Source organism: Diceros bicornis, chromosome 10 (genome assembly GCF_020826845.1).
Source record: "Diceros bicornis minor isolate mBicDic1 chromosome 10, mDicBic1.mat.cur, whole genome shotgun sequence".
Taxonomy (NCBI): domain Eukaryota; kingdom Metazoa; phylum Chordata; class Mammalia; order Perissodactyla; family Rhinocerotidae; genus Diceros; species Diceros bicornis.
In genome coordinates this window covers 79,583,661-79,607,569 of record NC_080749.1, presented here as the reverse complement: position 1 = coordinate 79,607,569, position 23,909 = coordinate 79,583,661, and the positions used below count along the sequence as shown (strand labels likewise).

Sequence of the window (23,909 nt, the reverse complement as noted above, 5' to 3'; positions counted from 1 at the left end):
TAATATCTGTTAAAACTGAGTGATGAGTACGTGGATTTATTCTTTCTTTATTTTTTTATGCTTTTTTTGTGTGTGTGAGGAAGATCAGCCCTGAGCTAACATCCATGCTAATCCTCCTCTTTTTGCTGAGGAAGACCGGCTCTGAGCTAACATCTATTGCCAATCCTCCTCCTTTTTTTTTCCCCAAAGCCCCAGTAGATAGTTGTATGTCATAGTTGCACATCCTTCTAGTTGCTGTATGTGGGATGCTGCCTCAACATGGCCGGAGAAGCGGTGCGTCGGTGCGCGCCCGGGATCCAAACCCGGGCCACCAGTAGCGGAGCGCGCACACTTAACTGCTAAGCCACGGGGCCCGGATTTATTCTTTCTTACAGATTTATGTATGATTTAGATAATTTGTGAAACTAGCACTTTAAAATTTTTAGTTTTAGTTCTGTTACTTCTAATTTTAAATCTGTTTAATTTATTAAATATAAAAAATATATATATATTTTTAATAATCAAGGGTTTTTCCAAATATGCTTTCTTTACTTTCTAGTCTCAAAGTAGTCCACTCTGGAAAAACAATTCTTTTCTCCCTGCAATAGGGAAAGAATGTGCCGGTGCAGCTCGACTGTGTAAAGCTTTTCTGAGAGGAGACAGACCAATTATTTAATCAATTTTACTTTGCTGTTTGACTTGTGCTCCTGGGAAGATGCTTTTCTTAGGATATGAGGAATGATCCTTCTTAAAAGACTGCAGGGGAATTTAAATTCTAAGGAATTTTGGGAAATGCAGGCACACGTACTGATCATGAACTCTCAAAGTATAGAGGAGCAGATTATATCATAAAGCCCTACAAGAAATTTCAGCGTGACTAAGATAGAAAATTGCTACAGATATCCTGTGGTCATTAACACTTACTTTTTAAAGTTTGGGTTGGTTACATTTTATTACAGTGTGGTAAACCTGAGTTTATACTGTGAATGTAGGTGTCCTAGTTATTGCTCAAAGAAAATAATTCTCTCTTTACAGGTGTTAATAAGTAAACACGATGACAGTGTGTTCAGTAGTTGAGTAGTGAATAGCAAATTTAATAGCTGATCCTTAATAATAACCTCAGTATTTAAACTTGTGAGTTAAACGATGTTTTCATTCCTAATCAAGAACACCTATTATTAGCACTTTCAAGATAAGTAAAACTTGTGTCTCCAGAGCAGTATTTTTTGGCATGTATATTCCCTGCTCAGTTATGTGGCTCCTTGATGACCTTAAACACTAGGTGTTATCGATTGATAAAATAAGCCAACATACTTTGAACTGTGTTTCTGTAATATTGCCTTTTTAAAAAAAAATAGTGGCCGTTTTAATATTTTGCTACTATTCTTTTATTAAAGGAATCTTACATCAGAAATTATACTCTGTCATGTAAACAGTCACAAATTGTTGCAGTACCCGGGAATTTGGAATTCAATTGCTAGTATTATAATATCAATCAAAATATTTCATGAGAACTTTAGTAATCTGGAAAAATGCATTTTTAAAATATGCAGTGGGTGCAGAAAGGAGCTAAATGGGCATCGCTGGGCATTTATTTTACCGCGGTTAACCCCCTACCCCTAACCCCACCCGTGGGTAATATCCCTTGTAGAGATTCTCACAATCAGAAGAGTGCAGGTTTGGTACTTTTCAAGGTGAAATTAGCAGGCCATAAAAAACAGACTATGAGGCCTTAGTGTCCCTGATGGCACAAAAAACTGTCTCCATGTACTAAAGGAAAGGGACTGCTCTTTCCTGGGTTGTCTGACATTTGTGAAGTGACATGAAGTGAAAGCATCTTCATTGTTGGGAAATACTGTTAGCAAATTATGTATGAGAGTTTCTATTACAAGAAGACACTTTCCTTTTGTGTCTGAAATTGACTTTTATTACAGGCACTAGAAATCTTCGTCGTCGTTTGGAAGTCCATGGATTGGAACTTAAGATCAAAGGCTGTCTTCCACTGAGTACTCACTTAAATGTAGCCAGCTTGTACCTGTGCTTACTACGGGTATAAGAGTGTACCAATGAATAAGTCATAGTATCTGACCTCCAGGAGTTTATAATATATATTGACTCAATGACTTAGTGAGTGTATTATCTCATTAGTAACAACATTGTAAATAATAAGTACTTTCTAGGCCAGCCTACTGATTTTATTCAATGCATTAATTTACTGAATTCCTGCACTCTGAGTCAGTATTGAAGGGGCTAGTCAGCTCCCATAGTGGTATCAGGCACTGTGTCTGGTGCCACAGTTAAGGCTGAGAGGCCTGGGATTTGAAGTGGCCTCGACCTTTGATGGTGGTTGGTTTGTCAAGGTTTCAGTGCAAGGTGAGTGCCTGTCAGCCTTTGTTAGTGGTTGGTAAAGGCTTTGGTGGCAGGATATCCAGGAAGTAGCACTTGTTTGTATATAGATGAGTTGTAAGTCAGGAGTTTGAGTCAAAAATTGCCCTAATCCGTGTGTAAACATATTGACTGAGCCTCTAAAAAGCAAATATTTATTAAGTGTTTACCATATGTAAATTACCACAGTGTCTTAAATTTCATTTACTGCATTCGCAGTATAAACTCTGGTTTACTACATTGTAATAAAATGCAGCCAAATCGTACTTTAAAAAGAAAGTGTGAATGACTGCATGAAATCTGTAGTAGTTTTATATCGGCTTCACTCTATGTCCAAATTCCTTTCAGGGCATTATGATAAAATTTACTCCTGTATTATTTTTATTGTCTTCCTATCTTAATGTCTTGTCATTCTAATCACTAATTATCATTACTCTTGTAACTGCGATTATTGCTGTTATTTTAATCAACACACCTATTTTAAACCAGTAAGTGAGACAGGGGAATGAGACTAGAAGGCCCCAGCTTTGCTGGTGTAAGTTAGCTTTCTGATGCCTTGAGGGTACTGTCTACTTTACGGAGACATCATTCTAGTCAGAAAGACAGATACCAGTATGTAAACTCCTTAAGGACAGGAACTCGTTTATTTATGTAGGTCTGGCCTGTCTACAGATATTTATTGAGTACCTATTATATATCAGGACTATGTTAAGCAGTTGGGATATAATAGAGAATAAGATATTTTGGGCTTCCTTGGAAGTTTTAAACTAGCATATCTAGAACATAGTAGATGAAAAACATACATGTGGTTTTAGTTGTTAAATTTTAAGCATTCGAGTTGCAAATTTACCTTTCAGTAAATTATTAAGGCAAAAGGACTTTATCCAGAGAATCAAGTTTAGTAGAGATGAATACATAGAATCCTACATGATTTAATTTTCTCTTTGCATTGGGGATCATAGTCCACTAACACATTTCTGTTCCACATTTAAAATTTTTTATTTATATTCCGTCTTGTTCCTAAAAGGATTTAAGGCACTTTACAAAAATGTATAAATATGGCAAGGTAAAGAAACAGAATGAATGGAGCGAGGACTGAGATTAGAATACATAGCACACATACCACCATGAAGTCCTAGTCACTTACAGGTGCCATCATATGGTATTCTTATCCTCCCACCGCCAAGTCTGTAATCATGCCTATATCTGTACCTGTTGTTTCCTTTTTTAAAAAATATAGACCCTTCCTGTTGTGAAAGATCAGTCTCACCGCACGTGTTCTGGATGCCATCCTCTTTCAGTTTGTCTAGGATTTTGATTTCTGCCCTCTGTTCTTTATCTCCCTTGTATCTGGAATCAGTGCCATTGTTGTGCAAATATGTTCAACTGTGTCTCGGTGGCCCCCCCCCAACACACCCTTGATCGTCACATTCCTCTCCAGCTACTGCTCCATTTCTCTGTCATTTCAACAACGTTTTTCAAAAGAATCATTTACACAAACTTTATTTTCATGTCCCACCTCCCATTTGTAGTCAGCCTACTCCAATCTGGTTTTCAGTCCTCTACCACACCACTGAAACTGGGGCCATGCTCAGCAGTGACATCTGTGTTGTCATAGCCAATAGGCACTTCCCAGTTCTCATCCTGTGAGAACCCAGCTGCACTGATCTAACTGGCCAGTCCCTCCTCCTGGAAACACTCTGCTTTGCCTTTCTGTGCACGCACCAGACGCGTGTTTCTCCTCCCTCTCACCTCAGTCGTCTTTGCTTGTCCCTAGCCTGTCCAATCTCTAGATGCAGGGGCTCCTCACCGCTTGATCCTGGCACTTTCCTTTCTCTTAATACACATTCCAATGATGTTATCCATTGCTTTGGTTTTGGATATTATGCATATGCCTTCCCAAGTTTATATCAATAGCTGAGACCTTTCTTCTGAACTCCGTACTCATATATTCAGGTGCTCATTTGATATGTACTCTTGGATTTCTCACAGGCATCTTGAACTTAGCATAAAAAGTCTTATCTTACCAGAATCTTATCTTCCACTTCAGAATTCTCTCTCTTTCACTCTTCCTCATTTCAGTAAATGGTGCCACCAGCACACGGTTGTTCAAGGCAGAACCTAGAGATCTTTTTTCATACCTCCTTCTCCTTTATCCCCCACCTGTGTCTAATACATCACCAAGTCCTGGTTGTTCTAGGACAAAGCGCCTCTTATTTATTTACCTACTTCTTTCCCTTGCACCAAATTGGCAGCTTTGTATGAAATTAAAGAGCCCAGGCCTCCTTCCTCTACTGAGAAGATGAGCCAAGTGAGTAATTGCAGGCAGCATATTCCTTGCAGAATTAATTTGGGCACTATACATGAGTATGTTCACCATAAAAGTGACTTAAAGCTTTTGAAACAAATGTAAATCATCGCCATTAAAAGAAATCATTAAGGCACCTGTAGACTGTCTTGTATGCAATGCAACTTCCTGGAGTACTCTCCCAGGTGGAGTCCATGTTAAAAGTACATAAAGAAACTAAAAGAAATGAAGAAAAAAGAAAGAAAGGAAGTAGAAGTTGGGGTCCCCTACCAAAAATGATAGTTCTTTTAGAATACATTTCTAGTCCCTTGAGGCTAGGTATGTTTTGGAATTCAGAATTTTTTGATCTGTAGAGTAAGGTGCATAAACCATGTATCATAAACCATGTATTATATAACACTTCTTGTGTGACCTTTGGTACCACTTCATAATCATATCAATATTTCTGCATCAAAATATATGACTATTCACACCAAAGGGATAAAAACTGAATAACCTCATGTTAGTTCAGGTCAGGTTTTGCTATCAGATGAGTTCAGGTCAGATTAGATGTTGCCACCAAAAGAGTTATGAAAAAAACTTTTAGTTTTCAGAGTTTTTTGGACATTGGATTTCTGGTTAAGTTACAGGTCCACAGTAATGGACCTGTAGCTAGTTCATAGCTTTTCTTTCTAGCAATATTTAGGACATCTAGACTAGATTTTTTTTAGAGTATTCCCAGATCATGGTGTTAAAACCATATCCACTGCCTGTACAAGATAGCTTATTTCTCTGTTAAATGTAGCAAGAAGGTGTGTATCCAATGGGATCTCAAAGTGGAGTCAGTTCATTAAGAACCAAGGTTTGCTTTTTGTTTTAAAGGGCCATCTGAGAGTTTAATTACTCTACATTTTACTGTGAAGGATATAATAATTTGAAGGATAAAGTGGTATACTTTAGAATGAACCTAGCTTTGTTCTGTAGCTCATAGGATTTAATAGCTGGAGGGGATGCTCGACTATATTTTGCTCATTTTACAGATGTTGTTGATCTCTAGAAAGACCATGCAAGGCAAAAAAGGACCCTACATTTTCTGACTCTTTACACAGCATCACACAGCTTCTTTATCAGAGCTAGTTAATATACTAAAGCTTACTAAGGAACGTTACTATAACAGAAGAAGAGAAGCGGAGTACAGGAGTTTTGTGCCCCAAAGGAATGTAGAGTAAGGGCCTTAAAGCTCACCTGGGGAGAAATATCCCCAGAGGAAGCCCCATGATTAGGCGATTTTATAACAATTAAAAATGTGAAGCAATGAAAGAACATAAGGAAGTTTCAGTACTATTTGAATGGTTGAGGCAAGTCTTACAGATTTCATGGAAAGGGGATCATAAAAATATTAGGAAAACAAAAATTTTTGGTTTACTTTTTCTGTATGGATTCATGATTGAGAAAGAACGTTACATTAAATGGAGTTGGTAATGCCACTTATGTTTAAGGATGTGAGGTACAAGTTGATAACATAAGCTTCCCATGTTTAGCTGCAATATTCGGTTATGTTTCCTTAGCAGTCATTTCTCTTTTTTTCATTGCTTTATTTGAGTTTCAGGCAGATATGTCTTCTCGGAAGAAGTCAAACATGTTAATCACCACTAAAACAAAATGAGATAGACTTATAAATACCGATACAGAAAGATATTTGTGAAATAGTATATTAGTTAGCTTTTTGTTGCTACTGAAACAAATTACTATAAACTTAGCAGCTTAAAAGAGTACAAATTTATTATCATACAGTTCTTTAGGTTAAAAGTCTGACACAGTCTTGCTATGCTAAAATCAAGGTTACCTTATCAGCAAGGCTATGTTCTTTTCTGGAGGCTGTAGGAGGGAATCCGTTTCCTTGCATTTTCCAGCTTCTAGAGGCCACCTACATTCTTTCGCTTAGGCCCTCCCCCAGTCCCCAGAGCCAGCAATGTAGCATCTCTGACCCTACTTCGATCATGATATCTCTTTCTCAAACTCTCTTCATCTGCCTCCCTCTTCCAATTTTAAGGACTCTTGTGATTACTTTGGTTCCACCTGGATAACTAGGATAATCGCCCTATCTTAAGGTCAGTTGATTAGCAATCTTAATTCCCCTTTGCCATGTAACCTAACATATTCACAGGGTATGGACATTAGGACGTGGGCATCTTTGGGGACCATTATTCTGCCTACCATGTATGGTAAGTAACAAAAGAAAGTTGTGAAACAGTTCGTAGAACTGTAAAACAGTTTAATTCCATTTGGATTTGAAAAAATGAGTGGTGGTGAGAAATAATTTGGCATAAGGTGAAATCCACCTTAAGAAAACTCTGTATTCAAAAATATGACACTAAAAGAGAAGAAAGCTTGACTGTTCTGTTCACTTTACCAAAAGATCTCAACATTTTTGATTGTCAGGCAGTAGGACAACGTTCATTTTACATACAGTGAATCAGTTGCGCAAAGCAAAGTGTGCTTGTACACTTCCACACCCTCCCAGGGGAGTTCTCTGGTTTCCTCTGGGTTTTGTTTAACTTTAATCAAGGGAACAGTTACTCCTTGATCTCTGAGAGATAAGCACAAATTGGATCTAGCTTCAAAATTTCTCTGTACAACATGAACTATACATTTTACTAAAAGTTAATTACTGTTGCACACAAAGCATAGTATTACTTAATCATATTTATTAAATTAATAGCATTTGTTAAATCTATTTAGCTAAATCTTTTGTTTACATAGTACCCTTCTTCCAACTTTGAATGATGCAAAATCTCTCTAAAATAAGCATAGGTATAGAGAATAGTTTTCTCCAGATATACAGATGGGAAACGGTAAGAATTCACAGGCAACCTGGCGTAAACAGATGGATTTTACATCACCCCTGCCGGTATCAGAGCACAGTGCCATGCCAGATCCTTCGGCAGAAAAATCATGCATTTGGCCTCAGTATTTTTATAGTTCACACAAATAAAACCTCACTGCCTTTATTGTCATAAAGTGCCCTTAAACATGTGAATTTCTTAGTTGAAATGCATTGAACATTTCTGTCTGCCTGTTTATATTTCTCTCACTTTATTAAACATTGAGTTTCTGAACTGATGAGTCATGGTATTTGTACCATAATTTTCATATAGCTCTTTTCTATTAAATGGTGGATTTTATTTTATTTTATTTTGTTTTTGTTTTTTTTAACTCTTTTTTTTTTTTTTTTTTGTGAGGAAGATCAGCCCTGAGCTAACATCCGGGCTAATCCTCCTCTTTTTGCTGAGGAAGACCGGCTCTGAGCTAACATCTATTGCCAATCCTCCTCCTTTTTTCTCCCCAAAGCCCCAGTAGATAGTTGTATGTCATAGTTGCACATCCTTCTAGTTGCTGTATGTGGGATGCCGCCTCAGCATGGCCAGATAAGCAGTGTGTCGGTGCGCACCCGGGATCCAAACCCGGGCCACCAGTAGCGGAGCGCGAGTACTTAACTGCTAAGCCACGGGGCCGGCCCTAAATGGTGGATTTTAAAACAGATATTTTAAAATTCAACGTCTTTCTTTTAACCTTTTGGATTCTGGTTTTGAATTGAGGGTGATTTGGGGAAAATAATGCTAGTTCCAATAAATGGGAAACTTTATGTTTTCATGATTTGAATTTTTTGTGTGCATTACTAAAAAATGTAAGTTAAAACTTCTTGAATCTGATACATTGTGTTGATGTGTTCTAGAAGCATTTAAAAAGTAACCTTAATGTGTATGTAATGAATACTTAACACTATGGACCTGTTTTCATATTGGACTTCCTTCTTTATAATAAAAAACAAACAGAATCTATTGCCTGACAAAGTACAGCTTAATCGCAGGTAGTCTTGTCTTCCTTTGACATTACATTTGACAGTCAACAGGCATTTTTATAAGCTCAGTGGGCAGGCTCAGTCTAGATATTTAACTTTGGCAGGCGGGATATGAAATAGTTTAAATAGTTTCACTCGTATTTATTGCCCAGTGAATGTGCAATTGTTAGAGGGCTGCCTTTTTTTTTTTTTTTTTTAATCTGAGGGGCAAAATAGCAAAGTATTCTTTCATTGCTCTTTGTGGTTACCTGTGTTTTGCTATGTAGGTCTTTATATACCTTTTGCAAAGAGGAAATGATTTGGTGATGGAGTGCTCCCACTGACCGATGGACTCAAAGAAGAGAAGGTAAAAACCATTTCTTCCTTTTCCCTATCCTTCTAGGAAAGCACAACAAACAATTTCACATATGTGTAGCTTCTCTTCAATTTAGTTTTCTTGTTGATGGTTATTACGTAGGAATAGTGACATTTGTGTTGATTGGTAAAGAGAGAAAGATATTAAAACAAAGCTGATTAGTGATAAACTATTGCTAGTTCCTTTCTTATGCTTATAAAAGATACAAAATGTCATTTCATCTTTTTAAAGCTTTTGAAGCCATTTTTTCTCAAATAATTTCAGATTTTCAGAAGTAACCTTATTAGTTGTAATCATCTTCTATCCTTAGAAAACTAGTCATAGATGATATTTTAAAAGGAGGGTTAAGTTTGTGGCTTCCCTTCGATAAAACCATGGTTAAAATTACAATTTAGAGCAATATTGTTTAGCAAAAGTAGAGAAATTCCTAGGTATCACAAAATAAAGAAAACCAAAAAAGTTTCTGTGCCTCATTAAAATATTGGCAACAGTGTTTTAGAAAAAAAGAATGTGAAAAAAATGTACCATCATTGGCAACACTTAGGAAAACTTTGTATAGCAGAAACCCTAGTATCTTAATCTGCCCTGATCTAAGAAGGGGGAGAGACGGTTAGGATGTGGTCCTTATTATGCAGCTGTGTGTTTTGTGTTCTTTGAACCAGAGTTGTCAGACTGATAGAATTTTTTGGCTAGAATGTGAGTAAAGCATGAAGAATTTTGCTGGTACCTGTTACAAATTTGATTCTTAAAAATTTAAATAGCAATTATAGAGCTTAAAGTCAGTGTAAAGTGAAATATGGACCCCTGTTCTTTCTATCTTTCTCATCAAATACTTTTTTACCAAATTAAAAACTAAAAATTTAAAATAAGACTCCAACTTGGGACATGTTATAACTTTACTCTCTAAACAAGGAGTATTGTTAGAATCCTGAAATTTTATGCCACTAAATCATAAAACTTCAAAAAATAGCCCAGGCTTTGTTTGCTTCTTAGAGGTAAGTATTTTAGGTTTAGATTATCCTCAAGCCTTTTATATAAATAGTTGTTTTATCTTCACTCCTGTGTCATAACCAAAGCCTACAATAGGTGCTATTTAAATTATCTGACCCAGTCACCCATGGGCTGGTAAAAGGTACAAATCTCATGAAAGTATTAAGAACAAAAGATACAGTTCTGAATTGCAGGAATAATTAAGCTATTTTTCTTGATGTTTTTAGCTCAATAGAGGTGGAAGGATCCAAGGAAAGAGGCCTGGTCCATGTCTGGCAGGCAGGATCCTGTTCTGTAACACCAGAGAGATTGCCAGGCTGGGGAGGAAAGACTGTTCTTCAGGCGGCCCTCGGAGTGAAACATGGAGTTCTTCTGACTGAAGGTATTAAAAAGAATGGCTTAGCAAATACTAACTGAAGTGCTCACAAATGCCTGAGTGTGTAAGAGCAAGTCAGAGAGTTACTGATACCAGGGCTTCCTGATACATTTCGCTGGACCTTATGTTCTTTTGGTTTTCAAAATATATTCTTATTCCCTTTATCAGAAATCAGATTAGTTCTTAAACTTAAGGTATACCATAACTAGGATAAAAGAGTATAGTTTTTAAATTTTCTAGTAATAAGTACATGAAAAAGTAACTTTTGGAAGGTTACCCATTCAGAAACCTTGCTATAGCTTTTGTTCATTAAAGGAATCAGAATAATAATGCTACTAATAGCTAATCTTTATTAAGCAATTATGTGTGCCAGTCACTGCACTAAGCACTTTATATGTGTTATCTCATTGAGTCTCCACAACCACCTTATGAGGTAGCTACTGTTATTACCCCACTTCACAAATGAGGAAGCTGAAAGAGGGAGGGGTGAGAGTGTGCATGTATCAATAATTTTCCCAAGCGCACACAACTATTAGAGTGTTAGAGTCAGGACAGACCCCAGAAAGTCTGATTTCAAAGCCTGCTTTTTAAGCCACTTGGCTCTGCTGTCTCAGTACAGTTTTTCTCAGGCATAAATAATAGCTTATAAGAGCATATAATAAAATCTATAGATCTCTACCCGATAGAAACATAGGCTAGAATTATTATTTTTTGGTGAGGAAGAGTCTCCCTGAGCTAACATCCCTTGCCAATCTTCCTCTTTCTTCTTTTTGCTTGAGGAAGATAAGCGGTGAGCTAACATCTGTGCCCATCTTCCTCTATTTTGTATGTGGGTTGCTGCCGCAGCATGGCTGAGAAGTGGTGTAGGACCGCGCCTGGGATCCGAACCCGTGAACCCTGGGCTGCCAAAGCAGAGCACACTGAAGTTAACCACTAGGCCCCGGGGCCGGCCCTTAGGCTATAATTTATATAGAGAGTTGCCTTTAATTTGATGGCAAGTTTACCAACTCAATCATAGCAAATTTGATTTGGGCCAGCACTGCCATCGACTTCATTAATTTATAAATTTCTGGTCTGTAAACATTTATTCAGTATTAAATAATGCTTTGGTATTTTCCTTGTAGGAACCAAGGTAAGACAGATTTTAGGAAACAAAGCTGAAATCTGACCTTGGTGGTTTTATGGGATAAACGTGGATTTCTTTCTAACCCCTTTACTATTATGTCACTTTTATTATAATATGTAATAAACTTATATTAGGCCAGAATTTGGAAAAAGTCTTTTTTTTATTTATTTATTTTTTTAAATTTTTTTGGTGAGGAAGATCAGCCCTGAGGTAACATCCTTTGCTAGTCTTCTTTTTGCTGAGAAAGATTAGCCCTGAGCTAACATCTATGTCCATCCTTCTCTATTTTGTATGTGGGATGCCTCCACAGCATGGCTTGATGAGCAGGCCTGTGCCCGGGATCCGAACCTGCAAACCCAGGGCCACCAACGTGGAACACGCAAACTTAACCACTATGCCACCGGGCCAGACCCGGAAAAAGTCTTACTTTAAAAACAGAATTATAGGCCGGCCCCATGGCTTGGCGGTTAAGGGCGTGCGCTCCGCTGCTGGCGGCCTGGGTTCGGATCCCGGGCGCGCACCGACGCACTGCTTCTCTGGCCATGCTGAGGCCATGTCCCACATACAGCAACAAGAAGGATGTGCAGCTGTGACATACAATTATCTACTGGGGCTTTGGGGGAAAAAATAAATAAATAAAATTAAAAATAGGGCCGGCCCTGTGGCTTAGTGGTTAAGTGCACGCGCTCCGCTGCTGGCAGCCCGTGTTCGGATCCCGGGCGTGCACCGATGCACCGCTTCTCCGGCCATGCTGAGGCCGTGTCCCACATACAGCAACTAGAAGGATGTGCAGCTATGACATACAACTGTCTACTGGGGCTTTGGGAGAAAAAAATAAATTAATTAAAAAAATTTTTTTTAAATAAATAAAAATAGAACTATATTTGGTCCTTACCCTCTGGGCTTTTAAAATATATTGGTCTCAAGCATATATCAGTGGAATTCTGTTATTGTTGTTTTGTTAACCCTTGAATAAGATATTTAGGAACCCTTCCTGAGCATGATATCTTTAAAATCTAGAATCATACCTACAAGACTGGAAAAAATGAGGGAAAACTTTAAAAAAATATGTAAATAGCCTATCGTTGTTCATGTTTAAGCAGTGTCCCGGTTTTAACTGTCAAAGTTACAGAGAAATCTCATCTCAGCCTAGCGTGTAGTTTGAAATGGCGAAAAGATCTCAGTGCTGTCTTTTCCAGGTGAGAACGTGGTACTGGTTGAATGCTGGAAATTTTCAAGCTTCTTTGTCTCTAGTCAGTTTGACCATTAGCTCATAATTCAATGGGGACACTTCATTGATTCACTCTTTTTGAGGTACTCCAGGTTAAAAAAGGGAGAGTTGTCTAAATATCCATTTCTTTGCAATATTGCTTTCTCTAGTGGAATAATATCAATGGAAAGAGTTGGTGAGCTATTTTAAGTGTATTGTTACATCACTTGGGAAGAAAAGTTTAAAAGATCGTAACCAGTGAGCTTACTTTCCCAGTACTCTTTTTCCAAACTGTAAGTTCCCTAATGAAAGCTCATATCTTCCCTCTGGTCACTATTGTGTTTTTCCTTACATAGACATTGTGGTGAGTTAATTTGAGTATATAAATATGTCTGCCACGTATAATTGGCCAAAGGTAAAGTCTACATTTTTTTCATCATCAACTCAGTTGCTGCCTTGTAGAAAAAAATAGGACTTATTCCTTCATTAATTTTAAAACATGGGTTAGTCTCTGGTCATATGGAAGAGAAGGGATAGTGAGCTTGGTTTAAAATATTTCAAAACCCATGGCCAAGTCTTTGTTCTGTTTGAATTTTTTAGCCAGCATAGATCATGTGTACATGCCCCCAAACTCCTGTGATGCTACAGTAATGTTATGACTTGGCAGCGCACCTGGACGCAAGCAAGTTATCGTCATTTGTGTACCCAACTCGCTGGTGCTTTTTGTTTTCATTCTAAAACCAGCCAGTCACGCTACAAAGGCTATCAAGTATTGAGTATACAATATATATTATATGTAACATGTACAAATTATACATAATATGGTATAGAACGTGAAGACAGTCACGTCTTGTTAACACTGGTGCTTTCTGTGCAACCTGGAGCATAAAGCTAATTTTCTTAGTTTTGACCAAAACGAATCTCTAATATTTTTTTTAGCCATTGCATAATTTTCTGTGGCTCTGACTTGTTCAGTAGTAGTGAATGTTGTAGCTGTTAGCAAGTGTGCCTCTTGTATCTTCTGCTTAATCTTAACAGTGATCATTATTTTGTCATTGAGTCCTTGGAATCTGCTTCTGTAATAGCCTACATGATAGCCATTAGTAGCGGATCTATGCTAGGAGTTTGAAGGATGAGGCTGAAGGAAGGGAGTAAAGGAAGGGAAATTCTCACTATATTTCAGAATGGTAAAAGATGTTGTGTGTTAAAAGATGAATAAATGTGAAATGTTATATGCTTTTGTTTTTTTGTTTTTTTTTGAGGAAGATCAGCCCTGAGCTAACATTCACGCCAGTCCTCCTCTTTTTGCTGAGGAAGACTGGCCCTGGGCTAACATCCGTGCCCATCTTCCTTCACTTTATACGGGCCGCCACCGCAGCGTGGCTTGACAAGCAGTGCATCGGTGCACGCCCAGGATCCGAACTCGGGCCGCCAGCAGCGGAGTGCATGCACTTAACCACTACACCATGGGGCTGGCACCTGAAATGTTATATGCTTGAACCAAATCTCTACAATTGTGCTTTTGAAAATTTTTTAAAGATTCCTCTTTTGTTAAACTTAGAGGGGACTAAAAATTTACCGCTAACTCCTTCCTTTTTTTTTTTTGTAACTTTCAGATGGTGAAGTCTACAGCTTTGGGACTCTTCCCTGGAGAAGTGAACCAGCAGAGATTTGTCCAAGTAGCCCCATTTTAGAAAATGCCCTGGTTGGGCAATACATTGTTACTGTGGCAACAGGGAGTTTCCACAATGGAGCAGTGACAGAAAGTGGCGTAGTGTACATGTGGGGGGAGAACTCTGCTGGCCAGTGTGCAGTAGCTAACCAGCAGTGTGTTCCAGAACCAAGTCCTGTCAACATTTCTGATTCTGAGACCAGTCCTTTGTTAGCAGTCAGGATTTTGCAGTTGGCATGTGGTGAGGAGCACACTCTGGCATTATCGATAAGCAGAGAGATTTGGGCATGGGGTACTGGCTGTCAGTTGGGTCTCATTACTACTACCTTCCCAGTGACAAAGCCACAAAAGGTGGAACATCTTGCTGGACGAGTAGTGCTACAAGTTGCCTGTGGTGCATTCCACAGCTTAGCACTCGTACAGTGCCTCCCTTCCCAGGATCTGAAGCCAGTCCCGGAAAGATGCAACCAGTGCAGCCAGCTCTTAATTACTATGACGGACAAAGAAGACCATGTGATTATATCAGACAGTCATTGTTGCCCGTTAGGTGTGACACTGTCAGAATCCCAGGCAGAAAACCAGGCCAGCACTGCCATCAGCCCCTCCACTGAAACCCTTGACAGCCAGGGAGAGGTATTTGAGAACACTCTTGTAGAAAATGATCTGCCTGTTGCTGCCGAATTGAATGTTGGAAATGTTCAGATCACGGGTGGTGATGCTGTTTCCTCCCAACAAGACATCATGGGAACATCTGAAAGTTCTTCTGCCAGAAATATACCATCGTACCCTGACACTCAGGCAGTAAATGAATATGTGCAGAAGCTGTCAGATGATTCAATAAGGGAGAGCTCAGAGAACGGTGAAAAGCCAGTGCCATCTCAGGTACCTGCTAAATTTTATAATGAAAAGGTGTTTCTGGAGTTGAACTATATGAGGTTTTCTTTAGAAACTTTAAAATGCCTAATGCGTGGTAGCATTTTTTATTTTTTGAGTTTGACTATAAATCTGTCTTATCATGTAAGCCTAGATAAGGAATAACCTGGATTAATTCAAAATTATTCTTTATGTTCAAATTCTGGTCCTTTATGATGTTGGAAGATGTCATGCTGGACCTGTTTTATTTATTTATTTTTTATTTATTTATTTTTTGTGTGAGGAGATCAGCCCTGTGCTAACATCTGCCAATCCTCCTCTTTTTTTGCTGAGGAAGACTGGCCCTGGGCTAACATCTGTGCCCATCTTCCTCCACTTTATATGGGACGCCGCCACAGCATGGCTTGCCAAGCACTGCATCGGTGCGTGCCCAGGATCCGAACCGGTGAACCCCGGGCCGCTGCAGCAGAGCGCGCGCACTTAACCACTTGCACCACTGGGCTGGCCCTCAGCCTGTTTTATAAGTAGCAAAATCCCATTTTTTTTTCCTAGTACTTTTCCCCCATGGCTAAGGTACTAAATTTTGGTGGGCCCTTTAATAGTTCAATCTAATATAACTATATATTTACAAGATTCCTCTGACCTGTGTTTGTATCACTCTTCAGATTGGGTGGAGAGAAGTCCTTTCCTTCTTTATGAGGGAAGGTTGCTATGTGGCAGATCCATCTATTGTAGGCAGATTTAAAAAGGACACTTAGTGGCATCACATATTGTTTGAATTTTTTTAGCTATACCTGTGGTCCTTAGTGGGCTTTATTGTAGGAGAAGGGGTTAATATTTTCTTCATCTTATTTAAACTACTCTCATTTTGAAAACCTGTACATGGAGGAAAGGTATTTACCAGTAGGAAAGAGTAAAGTTTGAGTCTACTTGCTTAAAACAATTTTTGTTGTTGAGAAGGATTCACCCTGAGCTAACATCTCTGCCAGTCATCCTCTATTTTGTTTGTGGGACGCCACCACAGCATGGCTGACAGGTGGTGTAGGTTTGTGCCTGGGATCCGAACCTGCGAACCCAGTCCCCCAAAGCAGATTGTGCCGAACTTAACCACTACACCACTATGCCACAGGGCCGGCCCCCTTAAAACAAATGGTTTTGAAAGAATAATCTGTTTTTTACTCTTGGTGTAAGCCTTTTGATTTTGCTTTTACCTAAACTCTAAGATAAGAAAATGAAACAAAACGAAAAGAACTATCCTGTGGTGTGTTTTCAGGTTTTGAAACCACATAGCCTCTTGATTCTTTATTCCTGTTGTTTACTTTGTCAGAATGAGAATGTGGCTGAGGTGTTTTCAGAAACAGTTTTTATTTCACAGTTTACTCCCTGAACCTTGTGGATATTTGATTTTTTTCTTTAAGAATAAGCTGTTTAGAGAAAGGTATTATAAAAATATAAACAAAACAAAAGAAATAATTTAACAGGAATGCAAGTAGAAAATTCTTAGATTTGAAAATACTTGTGAAAAAGTTTGACTTTTTAAAAATCATTTCTCTAATTTATTAAATTTGAGGTTAAAAGTTTATTGTGTACAGTTTGATTATTCGATTATTAGATTATCTTCATTGAAATTGCATTTTCCTTTGGACTTATTTTGTAAGCACATAAATTTTTTGTTACCTTTGCTAATTTTGACAGTGTATGTTTATACTAAATTTAATTCGGTTTTGTAAATAGTGCCTCAGTCGTAATTGAATCCTAAGTCAAGAGGAATTTATGTAGGTTAGGACAAGTTTTTTCTCTTCTGGCCAGATATAACTGAAAGAGTATCTCGCTTTTCAAAGTAAATCATAATATTTGGCAGTGAAGACTGTATCTCACTATTGAATTTTATTATTGGTTGGCTGTGACTCCTAAAATTATGTCTTTCATCAAAATCACTGGTTATGTATTTTTGTTTCATTTCATTTATTTTATGTATTGTTAAATATAATTAACTAGAGGAGTCAGTTAAAACAAAAGTTTAAAGTTTATATAAAGTAGAGTTGTGTGACTTCCCTCTACCTATTGGTAAGAACTCCTTGTCACCCCTAAATACCATCACTGCTTCTATTATGAGCCTTTTTAAACAAAGGGTGAAAATAATGATGTTAGTTCTTCTGAACATGTTATCATGGAAACTGTATCACCAAGGAAGTAATAGGGTTTGTATTTATCTTTTGTTTTATATGGTATATTTGTTTATTTTGTTGAATATTTTAATTAAAAACTTACTTGCACAGAAGTAGCTCTTCTTTTTTTTTTTTTTTTTTTTTTTGGTGAGGAAGATTGTCCCTGAGCTAACATCTGTTGCCAATCTTTCTGTTTTTGCTTGAGGAAGATTGTCCCTGAGCTAACATCTATGCCAGTCTTCCTCAGTTTTGTATGTGGGTCGCCGCCACAGCATGGTGTGATGAGTGGTGCATAGGTCCTCGCCAGGATCCAAAACAGCAAACCCCGGGCTGCTGAAGCAGAGTGCGTGAACTTAACCACCTCGCCACCAGGCCAGCCCCAGAAATAGCTCTGCTGAATTTAGTATTTAATTCAATAAAATGTATTGAGTACCTACTTTAATTCAGGCTCTGTGCTAGGCAACAGGAATTATTTCCTTTAAGAAAATCAAAAGCCCATGTTAATTTTTTTGGTTTGGTTTTCAATTCAGGACGAATTAAGGAATGTATATATATTGTTTGGGTAGCATAGGAAGCAAATTTTTCATTGTGACCTATGCTGATAAGCTGAAAGCTTTTTTGTGTGTTTAGCAGGTACATTTAATGACTTTCCTTTTTAGTAAACAGTAGTGCTTGACAGCTCAGTAAGTTTCAACTGATTTTTCACTAGGATATTAGAATTAGTTAAATTAGTTAGATTTTCAAATACAGCTATGAATAACACTAAGAACATTGGTTCCACATGTTTAATTATTAACCTATCACATTTACTCTCTATGGTAGCGAGAGCAAAGGTAATCCTTCAGCTGACATAGCACCTGGTCATAGAAAATGACTGATTGATGAGACGGTAGAAGGACTTGAATATAAGAACAACATTTGGGGGCTAATAGGTCTGAGGTATAACTTATTTTTCTGCCTGTATATGCTGTATCTAAATTTCCATTTATAAAACATTTTAGGAAAAGCCTTTTTTAAAAAGATATAATTTTTTCTGATATTTCTTAGTAGCAGTCTGTGTAAATTTTCCTAAAAGTAGTCAGTAGAAAACTTGCATTTTGCAACCTTCTATCCAGGGCTGTCACAGTGCATCTCATATTAAAGGCTATGTTTTACATACCCTTCTTCCCTTTCCCCTTTTACTGTGCTTAATTTTACAAAAGCAACTGGGGCTTCTTTTTAAATACCATGGAAAAACACCACTCAAAAGGAAGTACTTTTGATAAGACACTGTATTTTGAGTACTTCCATATAATCTGTTAAATTTATGATCAAGAGGGGATCCCTTTAAGTTAGAGTTTTATATTTGCAGACAGTGATGGATGTTAAGCTTTCTTTTTATTGATGGCTTGTTGTATACGGGATTATACTTTTATATACTTTTTTATGTGTGTATTTTATGTATTTTATGTGTGTATTTTAGCCTGTTGTAGAAGAAGCAATTCCTAATCTTCACAGCCCACCAACCACAAGCACATCAGCCCTAAACAGCCTAGTGGTCTCTTGTGCATCTGCTGTTGGTGTGAGAGTGGCTGCTACATATGAAGCTGGGGCCTTGTCTCTAAAGAAAGTTATGAACTTTTATAGTACAGCCCCTTGTGAACCTGGGGTTCAGGCAGGCAGTAGTTCCACAGGCCCAGAAGGTCTGAAAGATAGCAGAGAAGAGCAGGTGAAACAGGAATCAATGCAAGGAAAGAAAAGTTCAAGTCTTGTGGATATCAGAGAAGAAGAAGCAGAGGGAGGCAGCCGAAGACTTTCCCTCCCAGGATTGTTGTCACAAGGTGAGGAAATAACCAGGTTTTGTGAATTGACCTTTGGTGAATCCACCATGATCCTGACATCGCATGTTATATCGTAATAAGTTAGCTTTTCTTACTGAGTCGGAATGTGCATTATAAGGATCCCCAGGTGATTAGCGTGCACCTTAAAGTTTGAGAAGCATTGGATTAGACCAGGAGCTGGTAAACTTTTTATGTAAAGAGCTAAAGAGAAATATTTTATGATTTGCAGGCCATACAGTCTCTGTTATACAACTACTCAACTTGGGTGTTGTTGCCTAAAAGCAGTCATAGACAATACATAAGTAAATGAGCAAGGCTGTATTCCAGTAAACTTCACTTATGAAAACAGGTGGTGGGGTGTACGTGACCCCTGGGCTATGGTTTACCAACTCCTGCTTTATACCATTTTGCACAGACTCTCCAGTTTGGAATCCTAGACTGTGCTAAAACTTACCTTTTCTGCTCAACCCGTTTCCTACACTTGTTCTGCTTACCTATTGCCCTCTTGTGCTACTGAGCACTTCTTTTATCCTGGCTCCTAATTCTCATTGCCACTAGATTTTCATCTACACAAATAAAACTCTTAGTCCTGATTAATTTGAGTGTCTGTGTGTGTGTATGTGTGTGTAAAGACAGCCCATGAATTCTATTAAGTCTGAAGGAGAATCTTGTGCCAGAATTTTCATATTCTGAAATGTCTTTTAGCATTTTCAGTATAAACATATTTGAGATCTCCTTGAACCATAGATGTGGAATATTGATTTTTGTCATGTCATTAGACCTTATGAATATGCAGTCCCACCAACAGACTTATTTCCTTAGGTTAAATTTTACTCAGTAACCTAAAGTATCTTTAGAAAAATTTTACATGTACTCTTTTTCCCTCTTTCTTTTAAAATTACCTGAAATACATCTTTGAGGAAACTTCAGGTAGGTTTATTTGCTCGTCTCTGTATGTACAAATGGATGGCACACTCAGCAGAAAAGATGTTGATCTTAGCCAGTGATGATCACTTTTTTGTGGCCCATGATTTAATGACCGATGATTTCATGTAGACTAAGTCTACACTTTGTGACATCTGATGATTTTCTTCAAGACATATCCATCTGTCACCAAATTGATGTACAAGATTTACATAGCATTGTATGCCTTTGTTATAATTCTGAACACTATAAAAGATGTCAGCATTCTTTTTTAAAAGATTGATAAGTTCTCTATAAAATCATTTGAGGTAGGCAGGCAAAATACAAAAGCTTTTTAATACTTCCATTCATTATCTTTTTCCCAATATAGAAACTTTTAAATTTTATATCTGAAATAAATCCTTTATTACAATATTTATAATATGTTTGAACTTAGACCTTGGCTTGGAAAGGCTTAGCTTTTAACTCTGCTTTGAAATGGAAAAAGTATTTGGAAAAGGTATTTGTCAGCTTTAGTGTAGTATTTTGTTAAGAGTATTCGTCAGACTACAAGTTCTGCAGGATGTCACACAGACATCCTGTATAACATAAAGGTTATAAAGATAAGGATTCTGTGACCAAGTGTTTCAGAGTGGGACTGGGTTAAACAAATTGAACCAGGGCTTTTCATTGCAGGACTTGTCAGTGCCTTAGCGTGCTAATATATGTGTGAATTTCTACAGAGCAGATAGTGGGAGGGTGGATTGTTGTAGGCAGCATTTACCAAACTCATTTGACTATTAAATCCCCATTTTTGCAGAGACCCTATAGAAATATGCTTCACAAATACCACGTTAGTATATCTCTTTGAAAATCAACAGTTTATCAAAATGATATCTTTTTCCCTACCCATCTATTCCCTCACCCCATCTCTGATTTGTTTTCAGTTTCCCCCAGGCTCTTAAGAAAAGCTGCACGGGTGAGAACGCGGACAGTGGTTTTGACACCTACATACAGTGGAGAAGCAGACGCACTCCTGCCTTCTCTGAGAACAGAGGTGTGGACCTGGGGCAAAGGGAAGGAAGGGCAGCTGGGCCATGGCGACGTGCTGCCTCGGTGAGTGCTGCCAGTGTTCACTGTTAGGAATGGGCTTAAACAAATCATCTCTCTCCTCTGAAGGTCTCTGAATCTCTATTTCCTCAGAGGAAATCTGGTCCCTTCTAGCTCCAGATTATTATACAGTATTAACTCTGATTAAAGAAAAACCCCCAAAACTGCTGTCTTAGTCTTGACTTTGTTCCTAAAAATAAAGGACTTGATGTCTATTCATCTTGGAATACAGAAAGAGGTGTTTGGGATAGGATTGTATTTCATGGAAACACTTGAACTTATAAATAAGAGCTAACAATTTTTTTAACCTGAAAGATGTCTCTCTGCTGCTGCCAAAATAACTATAACCACAATATTAAGCCATGTCTATCCATGTGCATCAAGGAAAAACTGTCTTGTTGTTTGAGGAACTCTTATGATATTAACAAATTAGATATTTGTGAAGGTGTGTAAACGGAGTGATTATTTGAAACAGCTGGTTAATATGAATGTCTGTTCTTAGCAGAGTGAAGGCAAATCTGGTTATATTTTATTGTGTCCTAAGGATACCCTGTGCCCTGTAAATAATTCAGTAGTTTTATGATTCTTAACAGATTCTGAAGTATGGTGGTTAATTAGTGATTGATAGACAAAGATAAGATTAAAACCATGCAAAATTGTAACATTTAGGAGTAGATTGAACATATTTCCAGTATTTTTATTTTATTGTCTTATTTTGAAATGTTTATTTTTACTTGAAAGCACTTATTCTGTGATTTGAGAAGGGCTATAATTCTTGCTGAGAATACTTCTTACTTTGAGTTTGTGTGTGTGTGTGTATGTTTTTCTTTAAGGCTTCAGCCGCTGTGTGTAAAATGTCTGGATGGCAAAGAAGTAATCCATCTGGAGGCAGGGGGTCACCACTCTCTTGCGCTTACTGCGAAATCCCAGGTAGGAGGAAACTGTTAAAACCTGGTCTTAGTTTCATGGAAGGCCAACATGACAAGATTGGACCATCATTTATTGAACATCTGCTATGTGTCAGGCAATAATACCATATCTCATTTGATCTCTCCAATGTTTTCATTGCGTTGTATTTCCATTTTACAGATGAGGAAGGGGAGGTTTAGAGAAATTATGTGACTTGTCTCACACATGTGATGGTAGAGTTTGGATTAAACACTAGTCTACCTGTCAGAGAAGCTTTCTATAACCTGCTCTCATTGAAAAATAGAACCCCAGTTTTTCCAGGGTATTGGTGAATTTTTATTTGTTCTTTGATGAAGAAAATCTGCAAGTAAGACGCTAAGAAAAGGAAAAAAAAGGCATTTCCCTTTTAAAGTTGTGAGACCTGTAAGTGACCTCTGGAATCACTTAAGATCACAGCCATATACATAAACCCTCCTAAGAAAAGTAGTTAAGTTATTCTTAAATATATTCATATAATGATTCTTTGTCAATCCCTTTGTCTTTTTAGGAAAAGTCAATAAAGGATTCTGAACCCTTTAAATATTTTATTTTATTTTAAATTTCACATACTAGGCTAGCCAAAAAGCTAACATACCCCATATAAATAAATACAAATATTAGGAAAGAAAAGGATAATTTACTGTTATTAATATGGTGAATCATCTAAAAGGCTTAAAAATAAGAGATTAGGAAGGTGGTCAGTTACAAAATAAACATATAAAAGTTGCTAAGTTGCTTATAAAGAAAAGATAAAACAGAAAACACGCTTAGGGAAAAAGAAGCTGTTCATAATTACAACAGAAGTACTAAGGAAATAGGAATATTCTTTTTCTTTTTTTCTTTTTGTGCTGAGGAAGATTAGCCCTGAGCTAACACCTGTGCCAGTCTTCCTCCATTTTGTATGTGGGTTGCCGCCGCAGCATGGCTGACAAGGGGTATAGGTCCGCACCCGGGATCTGAACCTGCAAACCCAGGCGGCCGAAGCAGAGCATGCCAAACTCAACCGCTACACCACGGGGCTGGCCCAGGAATATTCTCAATAGGAAATGTGTAGAGCCCATATGACACAAACTGGAGAACTCTTCTGATAGGTCATAAAAGAAAATAGGAGTAAAGGGAGAGAGATTTTATTTTTGGATGAGTCACTGTTGCAAAAATGTCATTTCTTCCTAGATCATTAAATAAGACCAGTGTAAATTCAGTACAATCCCAAAATATTCCAATATAATATTTACAACTTGATAAAATGATCCCCAAAATATTCCAGGAGAATAAATATAGGAGGTGAGTCACATAAACTCTGAAAAAGACCAGAAAGGAAGGGTGAGCATTGGTCTTATATAAAACTACAAACAGATCGGTAGAACAGAAATATACCTGTGGACTAGAAACAGAGCCAAGTATATATGATAATTTAGTATATGATAAAAGTGGGCATTTCAAATCAGTTGGGGAAACAAGAATGAGTCTTCAGTGAATACTGTTAGAACCAGTGGCTTTTTATTTGCAGAAGAAAATTAAGGTAACTTTACATGTTCTACTTCTGGATGGATTGAAGATGTAGATGTTAAAAAATAAAACCATACATGTGTAAAGAACAAATTTAGGTGATTATTTTCAATAACCTGAGGAATAGAAAAGGGCATGACATCAAAACCAGAAATTAGAAATTAGAGATAATACATTTGTCTGCATAATTCAGTAGTCCTAAACAGCAAAAAACACCACAAACAAAATTAAGATACATAACAAACTGGGAAAAAACATTTGCAACATATATGATGAAGTATTACTACCTGATGCATAAAGAAAAATTGTGAAAGAATATTTATATTCCATTCATAA

General features: G+C 37.6%; 1 protein-coding gene across 10 annotated transcripts in view; it reads left to right on the top strand.

The window, feature by feature from the left end:
- The window catches only part of ALS2 (alsin Rho guanine nucleotide exchange factor ALS2), a 74,094-nt gene that overhangs the window by 3,755 nt on the left and 46,430 nt on the right, over positions 1 to 23,909 (top strand). For all 10 annotated transcript variants that reach the window (XR_009221443.1, XR_009221442.1, XM_058549606.1 and 7 more), the window contains exons 2-7: positions 8,780 to 8,859; positions 10,086 to 10,240; positions 14,187 to 15,124; positions 18,746 to 19,103; positions 20,954 to 21,122; positions 21,950 to 22,046. Coding sequence is in view for 8 of the 10 variants with exons in the window: in XM_058549606.1 (XP_058405589.1) it covers positions 8,840 to 8,859; positions 10,086 to 10,240; positions 14,187 to 15,124; positions 18,746 to 19,103; positions 20,954 to 21,122; positions 21,950 to 22,046 (1,737 nt within the window). In the remaining 2 variants the exon portion in view is untranslated. The remainder of the gene's footprint in view (positions 1 to 8,779; positions 8,860 to 10,085; positions 10,241 to 14,186; positions 15,125 to 18,745; positions 19,104 to 20,953; positions 21,123 to 21,949; positions 22,047 to 23,909) is intronic.